Source organism: Primulina huaijiensis, chromosome 9, assembly GCF_012295235.1.
Source record: "Primulina huaijiensis isolate GDHJ02 chromosome 9, ASM1229523v2, whole genome shotgun sequence".
NCBI lineage: Eukaryota > Viridiplantae > Streptophyta > Magnoliopsida > Lamiales > Gesneriaceae > Primulina > Primulina huaijiensis.
Window position 1 is genome coordinate 6,135,669 of NC_133314.1, and position 11,077 is coordinate 6,146,745.

The 11,077-nt window shown below is 30.9% G+C and overlaps 1 protein-coding gene across 1 annotated transcript; it reads left to right on the forward strand.

Annotated features, from left to right (window-relative positions):
* The first annotated feature begins 4,378 nt into the window (after positions 1-4,378).
* Positions 4,379-8,290, forward strand: LOC140985435 (putative cyclin-D6-1). Its single transcript, XM_073453302.1, has 4 exons — positions 4,379-4,851; positions 6,527-6,728; positions 6,837-6,967; positions 8,183-8,290. Exons 1-4 carry the CDS (start codon positions 4,480-4,482, stop codon positions 8,234-8,236), a joined length of 759 nt encoding a protein of 252 aa, XP_073309403.1. The 5' UTR covers positions 4,379-4,479; the 3' UTR covers positions 8,237-8,290.
* Positions 8,291-11,077: the final 2,787 nt, after the last annotated feature.

Sequence of the window (11,077 nt, forward strand, 5' to 3'; positions counted from 1 at the left end):
TTCTGATGCTTGAACTTTTGAAGGTGACGTTTGGTATCACTAAGCCGCTACATCCAAAGAAGTGTATCAATGTTGCGACCTCATAGACTTCATGAAGAAGAACTCCTCCTCCAGAGCCATTGACCATTTATTGACAAAAAAGGGTGCTGAGCAAGATGCTCACAAAAACAAGAATGCAGGTCCACTCTGAGACCGATGAAGAGGTCAATCAAGAGAACTTCCTTCTAAAACAAATGTTCACCAAGCCTCGAACTCCGACCGCTGCATCAAAATGGTCGAATATTGATGACCCCAAGTGGTCGAATGGTGACAACCAGCCAAAGAAGAAGAAAATAAAGTTGGTGTTGAAGTGACTCAACTGGAGATTGCTCAACAAGTCCATCCACGAAAAGGATGAAGATGTTTGACAGGTGTTTTGAACATCGTACATCTATACTATTCAAACCATTCTAGAGAAGGACCTTTTGAAGAAACAGATAATACTGGAGAGTAAGATGTTGGATTGGGCCGAGACGGATGAAATTGAACTAGATCTCGGCTCGACCATCGGAAATTCATTGAATTTCAGCTACGGGATAGCCTTCTTCGGTTGATAGTAATCTAGCGGCAGTCCAATTTTGATGTCAACAGCCGCACTTCTCCCGATGATGTTGATGTCATCTCTCAACTAGAGTCGGATGTCCTGACAATCGGCTCCAAGATTATTAATAAGCAGAGAGAGTCTGAAATGCCTCTTCAACCGCTCCCCAAGACAGTAGAAATCAACGCTAGTGAAGCCCTTGCTATGTTAAACTTAATGGGCGTTGAAAAAGAAGAGCGATTGGGGAAGAAAAACAAGCAGCGGTTGCAGAACCTTTTTCAACCGCCAAAAACCATTCAGTTGTTGATCCTTCTGCAACAGTTGAAGAAGATCTTTAGGAAGTACCTTTTTCTTCTTCCTCTAATTTAATAATTATGTAGCAGGTCCTTCCACTATTGCATATCAAGATACACCACTACCCGAGGTCCACCTCGGTAGATGAAACGGTTAAATCTATGATGGATTTTGATCTCTTTGGCGGTCTGTACGGTCACATGGACACAAATCAATATATCGGTCCCAAGAGTGCATCTCCTGAGACTATCTTTGAAGAAGAAGTTCCTTGGTCCTCACCTTCTCCAAAGATTACTACAAATTTCACTTCTCCTCTAATCTTTTCTCCATCGATCGAGTTCGAGATTCCAAAATATGCCTATCTTTTTCTCCAAATTCATGAAGGTACTTCTGGACCCGATGACATGGAGGATGTGGAGATGGTAAATTTTAATGAACACTATTGGTCATATTCAAACGATAATTTTGATGTGGAACCCTCAAGTCAAAAATGATCTAATTGCAGCTGATTCACACTTTGCAGAGGTCAACTTCTATCTTGAGAAGTTTAAAAATCTCATGGTCGACTTTGATGCCCGTTTACTCGCTGCAGACGTCAAATCTTCGCCAAGATTTCATGCACAACTTCTCAGAACTGAAGTTTGATATCAAGAGTTGCATGGACAAATTCAAGAGTTCATAGAAGCACACCAAAGATTTCATAGTCACGTTTTGTGGATAGTTAACACAAACTGAACAAAGACTTGGGGCGTATATCGACGGTCTTCAGATTAACCTTGGCACACAGCTGTAAGAAATGTTCCATCATTTTCAGAAAGGTGATGCCAAAAAGACGAAAGAAGAACATCATAGGAAAGAAGAGGCTACACGGAGGTTAGACGAAGCTAGAGGAAGAATAGCAGCTAAAGAAGAAGAAGAACTATCAGAAGAGAGTTGGTGGATCCAGAGGTGGTGGAAGCTCCTGGTTTAGGAGGTAGATTAGATTTTTTTGTTATGTTGGTGTAATAGGTTGTTACTCCTTTCCATTCTTTGTGACAATGAGTTACATTATCTCAATGAAATTCATTTTTTTCTATCACGAATTATCTCTAGAGATTAATTGTTCATCATCAAAAAGAGAAAATTGTTAGATCTTTTAGTTTTGTTGATTATAAACGATAACTCATTATATTAAATCTAGCTACTGTTTGATCTGTATTATTAGTACTCGACCGCTTCAGAAGAACTTATTCAACAGGCCATGCAATGTAAAGCTATTCCACCACATCATCATTAGCATTTCAATTGATTTACTCGACCATTTCTGCGCATCAGTCTGTAGCACATGGACTACTCAACCATTCTTCTTATCCAATGACATTAATTAATGGTCGAATAATGTTATCTTCAGATACAAGCCACACATTTGACAAGGATCTCACATAATTTATCAGAAAAGTTAGTAGACTGATCATTCATGACAAAAACATGATATTAATAGTTCAGACTGTTTTCTTTAGAAGTCTACGCGCAGAGCTAATTGCTTTTTGTTGTCAGTAACTGTTTCCTATCATATTTGCTAAAGGTCAAATTGCTCATTAATTAAAGTGTATGATGTATAAATAAAGGACTGCGACAACAATACTCTTGCATAAATTCTCATTAATTAAGTTACAGTCTAATGTTGAATGAAGATGCAAGAAGTATTATATTTAGATAATGTCAAGAGGAAGAACATATGAGACTTATAAACTTGGAGAATTCTCTTAAAGATTTTTGAGCACTCTTAATCCTCTCAAGATATACACTGCTAAGCACATAAAAAGAACATTCATCGAATCTTCAAAGATCATCAAAGGCTTCCGTCAACTCACTCGACTGTTTCTTGCAAAGATGGTTTGTGAAGTTTTTCGGTAGATTGAATCAAATGATTCATTAGTTTTACTTCTTTTGTGTTCTATTGGTTATTAACTGTGAGTCTTACCCATTTGTGATAATATTAGGAGTTTCAACTTATGTTGTGGATAAGACCTAATGTTAAAGTGAGTTGTTACAAGGTGTTCAAAATAAAAAAAAGTCTTCTAGTGAAATCATTCCTAAATGTAAGAACGGGTGACATAGGAGCTTGAGTCTCTGAACATCCATAAAATACTTGTGTCATTTCTTTATTGTAATTATTTATCTTATTATTCTGTTATATTTGAGTATATAATTTCATAAGAATCATCAGACCTTTTTTCGCAAAAATTTGTGGTACGATCATTTCTTAAAGTGTTGAAAAAATCGAGTTTTGTATAATTAACACTATTGAGGCCGGTCGCATTATTCGACAACTTTTAAAGAAAATTTTAAAAGAGTTTATTCACCCACAAAACTCTAACTCGATCCTAACATAGTGGTTCATGGCACATGCGATGCGTATGATCCATAGAAAATGGAGATGAAATTATTATTTTTTTATTTTAAAATGAAAATTATTATTTTTAAACTCTTATTATTTAGTTAAAGTTGAGACTCATTGACTAACTAGCTTCTAATTGATTTACTGACCCTATTTGAAATTACAAGCATACATTCGTTACATAAATTTATTGAAGAAAATTTTTTCCTCCTAAAATATTAATCGTTCTTTTTAAATCTTCCATCCTATATTTATGTATATTTTAAAATTCAGTAATTCAATAATTTGAAAATAATAAAAATTATAATCTTTAGATAAATATTTCAACACGTAACGTGAGCAAAAAACACTTGTTTAAATATAGGAGGAGATAATAAAGAAAGCGAAAAATGAGATAAGGGAGTTTAACATTTTGGAATTTAAAAGATATTTTTGGAATATAAAATTTTAATGAGACCGTTTCATGAGTCATTTTTTTGTGATATTGATCTCCTGCATAATTTGACCTATGAAAAAATGTTATTTTTTATGTTAAAAATATTAATTCACAACAAGTATAGATCGTGTCGATCTTTCTCACACATATAGATATGTGATCTAGTTTTTTGATATTATGAAAAAGCTAATTCAACGTACCAAAATTCAGTTAATCTAATGATTCACTAACACATATCCATAGTTTACCTAATATACATCCTAAACTGTGGTTATATATTTATCGTAATAAAAAAAGGAGTAATATATCAATTTGAAAGTGAATTTGTTTTGGGAGTTTGACCACGCGACCAATATGAAGTGTGAAATCTTTATAATATGTTACATATATATATATATATATATATAGATATTAAATATTAAATTAACATTCTAATATCTAATTCTAATATAACAAAAAGAGTAAAGTAATCACTAATAGATTACAATCAAATTTACTTTTGTATGCAATCTATAATTAATATTTATTAATTATTGCACCACTAAATTTCCTTAAAAAGTGTAATTTCTTTTAGTATTATTTTTTCCCCAAAATACATCAAATTAATAATATTAAGATATAATTAAGATTGTTTACAAAGTTTTTTTTTTTTTTTTAATGAATGGCAAATATTATTCTTACATAACAAAATACTCATTCCCAATGGACCTTTATTTATGCAGAGGAGAAGGTCTAAAGAGTTGAAGTTGCAGCAAAAAGGCCTTCAAACTGACCTCCCAAGAATCATCAATGGAGTTGGAATTTGATCTCGAAAACCCATTCCCGCCTTCGGATCAAAACCTCCCATCGATGTTATTCGAAATCGAAACCGATCACATGCCTCTCCAATCCTACACCCAAACTTTGCTGCTCGATTCTGCAGATTCACATATGATCTCTACGCGCCGCCGGGAAGCCATTTCTTCGATCCTTCGTCTGCCTCGGAAGGACGACGACCCGTTCGTTCCGTATCTCGCCATTAATTACATGGATCGCTTCGTCTCCTCTCAGCGCATACAGATTAGGAAGCTATGGATGCTGAAGCTCGCCGCTGTTTCTTGTGCTCTACTAGCATTCAAAATGTTGAGGCCGGACTGTGCCGTTCCTGTTCCTCATCTTCAGGTAATTAATATTTAATATATATTAAAAAAGTATGGATAAAATTTAAATTTTCAATTTTATTTACGAATTTGATCTCGTTCTTGCCTGTCGAACTTGAAAATAAAAAATAAAGAGAAAAACTCCTTATCTAAAATCAATCGACATTTAAAAAAAAAAAAAAAATCAAACCCAAAGCAATTACAAATTGAATACATGTGTTTTGATTTTCTTTTTTCACGTAAACTATTATGAGACGGTCTCACGAGTCAATTTTGTAATCAGATATTCTATATGGATCATCCAAAAAAAATATTCTTTTTATGTCGAATATATTAATTTTTATTGTAAATATGCACAACAGTTATCCGTCTCACGACCGTCTTATAAAAGACCTATTTTTTTTTATACATGAAATTTTGTGTTTTGCGTACGAAGATATGCTATCTGCCGGTCGAAACACCTTCGCATGAAAGGGAGAATAGATTTATAATGTTGGAAAGTAGTTGTGAATATGTCATGATTATCTTGTATGAGTCGTATTTTGTGTAGTATGATTTGTAATAAAGATTTAAAAGAACAAAACATAAACTTTAATTTGACTTATTAATTTGTTTCTGAAAGGAAAGAAAAGGAAAAAAATAACCGACGATTCAATCTGAACCCTTAATCGGCTGATCAAGGTCGAACCGCGGTCACGTCTAGATTTTGTACACCAATTATACATCCCATTCCGAGGTGATCTCCAACTAGGAGTGTCAATTCCGGTGGATTGGATCGGGTTGAGCATTAGTATTATTCAAAAATTGCTCAACACAACCCGAACCCGATTCAATCCGAAAACTCTCAACTCAAACCCAAATAAACTAGATCAACCTTATTTTGAATTTTTTTTTAAAAAAATTAAATAAAATTCAAAAAAAATTAATTTAAGCACATAATAACAAAATCTCCCTCATATATATGATTTACATTTGAAAATCTAATTGTAGAAAAATAAAGTATATTTACTAAATCAAATAAATAATTGTTTCAAAAATAAAAATGTTCAAAATAAATACTAAATTATGAAAATTTATGATATAGATATACAATAAATATTTTTTCAAACATATAATATATAAAATTGTAGGCAATATTTATTAATTATATATTTTTTTAAAAAAAATAAAATTTTCGAGTCAACTTGAACCCAACCCAACTCCATCATTTTTTTGGGGTCAACTTTCGGGTCCAACCCGATCTGACCTGAACCCGAAAATCCTAAACCCCAACCTGATTTTTCTCTAGTTGATGGATCGTGTCTGATTTTGACACCTCTATCTTCAACCCATCGTGTTATTTTGTAATTTTCACATTTCCTCAAAAAATCTAAAATTCTTGTCAAGTTTAACATAATGTTTTAGTTACATATATTGAGTTATTATTTAGATAAATTAAGTTAGTTACATTTTATAAAAATAAATTAATATTTAAATATATTAGTAAATTATGAGTAGATATTTGATTGAATAAAATAATAAAACATTCTAAGAACTAAGAATAAATATGTTAGAAACGAGCTTTATATTTCATGCAAAAATTGTGCTATTTTGAGANAATTTATGCATGCATGGATATATATATATATATATATAGACACACACACACACACCAATTTCTCTAATTTATTTTATAATTTTTGTGGGCATGCATGCAGGAGGATGGCGATTATATATTCGATTCATTTACGATCAAAAGAATGGAAGTAATAATCCTTGAAGCTCTTCAATGGCGAATGCGTTCCATTAATCCATTTTCTTTTTTGAATTATTACATCTCATTATTCGAATTCGACGGACGACCTTCGATTCAAGCATTGAAGCATAGAGCCACCGAAATTATTCTTAAATCTCAAAATGGTGAGTAAAAATATTTTATGAAACTTAAATTAATTTTATTTTTACGTGAAGTTATTTTAGTTTATTTAACAAATTTATGGATGAAAATTAATTAATTTTTATTTTTAGAAATTAAACTGTTGGGATTCAAGCCATCAGTGATTTGTGCCTCTTCTCTTCTGTGCTCTGCTCAAGAATTGTTCCCTTTGCAATTTACCTGTTTCAGAAATGCTATCTCCACTTGTTCATATGTAAACGAGGTAAATAAAACTTTTACCCACCTTTTTTTTAAAAAAATTCTCAGAGTACTAAAACTTTTTTTATTTTATTATGTAAATTCTGTTTATAATTTGAAATATTATTTCATTGGCAAGTTACTGATTTATTATTTGGGAAAATGATTTTTTGGTCCGTTAACTTATCCAATTTTGGATCTTTGTTAAATTTTTCAGATTTTGATTTTGAAACAAAAACTTTTAATTTTTTTCGACTATTTTGGTCTAATTGCTGATATGACATTGAAGATGTCACATCAGTATTTTCCGGTATCACATCAGCAATTAAATCAAAATAGCCGAAAAATTAAAAGTTAGTATAACAAAACTAAACTTGGAAAGCTTAATGCAACGAAACCCAAAATTGAACAAGATATTGGATTGATTTCCCTTATTATTTTAATAGATGTATGTCTTTTTAATCAAGTAAAGAGATCAGGTGTATATTATTGATTTAGGTAATTAAATAAGAAAATAATGTACTAATATGTTTTAGAAAAATATTAAAAACAATCAAAATAGAGATATCGATGCAATAAATATTGGCAAAAATTTGTGTGAGACGGTCTCATGGGTCGTATTTTATCAAACGGATCTCTTATTTGAGTCATACATAAAAAAATATTACTTTTTATACTAATAGTATTACTTTTTATTGTAAATATCGATAGGGTTGACTCGTCTCACAGATAAAGATTCGTGAGACCGTCTCACAAGAGACCTACTCATAAATATTTGAGAGTATATACTATTTAACTCTTAATCAAATTTATAAACTGGTTCAATCAATAGCAAGTTTCTAGTTTAATATTTAAAATATAACGGAGAAAAAAAGTAAAATGGGTCATGTGATTTGGTTTTATTTTATTTTTTGTTCCCCAATTAGTCAACATTGAGTTTTAGTGCGATATCTTTTATTCTTTTGCAATTTTACTCTTTTTTTCATCTGAGTACAGACATGATGCCAATTATTGTGGGATATTGTCGATGTATCTGACGCCACATCCTTACAACGGCTAAAAATGACTAATTTCAAAATAAATAAAGTTATCAAAATAAACCTAGATTTAACTAAATAGAGGACCAAAATCAAAATGATGTCAACTTATCGGACAAAATTGGCAATTTTTCTGATTATAATAAAATATTTAGAATTCTTGAAAGGTCAGTTAATCAGGTTAATGCGTGTGTGTTTTGCAGGAAGATTTATCAAATTGTTACAATGTGATGCAAGAAGCAGGAATAGAGAGCTGAATCAATATCAAGCACTCCTGCAGCCAAGGTGTTGAACTTTCGAAGTTGTATTTCTCCGACCTATACCTTTTTGTTTAAAGGTCGTTCGATCTTTTCCTGGGAGTATGGCGTGGGTAATCACCGAACGAGTGAAAGTTGGTGATTCGAGAACCCAAAAGCATCTAAAAGTTGAGCGAGTCGACTGATTCGGACACTGGATAGAGTTTGTTAATGTCAAATGGTTACAAATTTGTCTTTTGGTTCGGACCTGTGTTCTGAAAGGAGGAAATGTGAGTATGTCATCTGTGGGGAGATATTTATAGCTGGTATCAGATATGTAGTGAATAAATTATCTTTCATAACAACTAATGCATTCTATAGCATTTAGGCGAAAAACAATAAATCATTTTTTCTTTAGAAATTATCAAATGCTTCATGTAAATTGTTTTTTCATATATAATTTAAGTAGTTAAAACTCCTATTAGGTTTGTTCTAGCAGAGTGCTGATATGACACCGAATATTTATGATGTACCATTGAAAAGATTTGACTTAAAAATAAAACCTATAGATAAATTGTTGGAGTACCGTTTCTCCCACCAAAAGAAAAATTGAAAGTTTAAAAATTTTGTTTTTGTGTTTTCAAAATTTGGTGTACAAAAACTTGTGTGTAAAAGTTGTGTATAATTCAACTATTGATTACACATATATAAAAGTTTTTTCCTCATCTAATCAGGACTCTCCTTTTACCTTGATACAATTTTTCATTATTCGAAAACTCTCGTGTATTTATTTTCGACTCTTGAAAAACTCATGCATAAATAAATTATTANAAATTAAATAACTTTTATTTAGTTAATCAATTAATTATTATTTTATTTATTTATTCTAGACTCTTATGTAATGTTTAATGAGAATTTTAAACTTAGTATTCACTTCTTATAATTTATTATTTAATTAATATATTTTAAATTTACTAAATAAATAACTGAGAACTCATTATAACCTCGATCGATGATCATACAACACCGATATATCGAGGGTACAAATCTCGTTCACATAATGAAAAATGAAAATTTTGAAAAACAATATTTTTCACTAATTTATTTTTGACAGCTGTCAGTTTTGTGAACTCTTTCACTAAAATAGACACTTCCACTCTCTTAACTTAACTATCAGTTAAAATAAATTCCCCAACATTCATCACATGAAATCAACTTATAAACTCATTTATAAGAAATTTGTTTGATCTCCATCAAACTACAGCCACCAAATTCATCTCATTGAATCTAACTATCGCAACGAGAACATAAAATTCAATACTTGTGTGACCTTTAAGGGTTCATGGATACAGCTGGTCATGGGTTCACAACTTCATGTGATTCAAAACAACATTTGTTCCTTTGCAGGTTTACCTTAATTAGCTCCATTTTTTTCATCAACCATTTGATCAAAAACGTCGGAACTCAAGTCTGATTACACCATTCAAATCATTGTAAGAGCGTCTGGAAATATCGTTTCATGATCCCCTATGTAATATTAATAGTGACTCCAAGAACCTTAAGTTATTGTTAACGTACAATACGATGCCTTCAACTCATATATCCCGATCGAATCTGCAACCATTGGTATATCGAGAGTTTCAAATGAATTCGACAACAATGTGATGTATCTTTGAGAAATAATAGTGATATGGTATGTGCAACTGAGAAAACATATTTCCAAAATGCACACGTCTTACTCTGACCAAAGATTCCTTGCACTATTAACTCATCAAATTACATTGGATATCTTCACCCGTAGGTGAGAGATGAATCCCCGACTGCAATACATTGAGTCCTACGTAATTTGAAACTACACCTAACCTCGCCGCATGATGATCCTCTGATTAATATAAAAAAATGTATACTTATTAAATATTTTTTATAGTATTTTATAGTTTAAAGTGCATTAAATATTTATGTTTTATAATAAATTGTATAAAAAATATATGTATTGTATAATTGTATTATTTTTGTTATTTTTACAGGTTTGGAAAAACAAGCACAACTTTGGATTGAGAAAGGAGAATGAGATGATACTTAAACCTGTATAAATTTAATTTCAATGTCCATAATATTGATGAAAATCTTGGGATAAAATTCTTTTAACAATTGAGGTCAAATTGAGCAACAAGTGAAAGTAGTACCAATGGGATTACATTTTTTCCAAGCTCGAGTATTTTGACCATATCCGTCAAAATACTTGGTAAAAAATATAAAATTTTACCACAATTCAGAAAACTCAATTATGAACAATATTTGTTTTATATGGAAGAATCAAATCCGTCGGTAAGATTGTCAAAGATGGCGTGCAAAATGCAATAAAGACATGAGTCATTCTTGAAGGCAAATTGCACCAATTATATGTAAAAAAACAATATTTTATTTTCTTTTGTCTCCCCAAATTGGCCTATAAATAGGAGTGTATTGTGATTAAGGAAATCATCCATCATTTTATGAACAAAATTTTGAGTTCATAATTTTTCTCTATTTATTTCTTTACTTTAATAAAATTATCATGTTAAGTATTTATTCCAAATTTTCATTTCCATCATGAGTAGCTAATCTTCCAAAGTCGAGATGAATAGTTAATACTCTTGATATGATAATATTTAATCATTATTTATTATTTATGTTATATTTAGTTTCTTTTATTTAAGCATTTTTATACCCTACTTATAAGTGATAGTCTTTTATTTATTGATGCTATATGTTACACCAAATTCTTGGTACAACTTAAATATTAGTTTGGTATTATCGATAATTTAAAGTGGTTACTTTGATTTACTATATATGAATATTATCATAATATTAAATTATTGG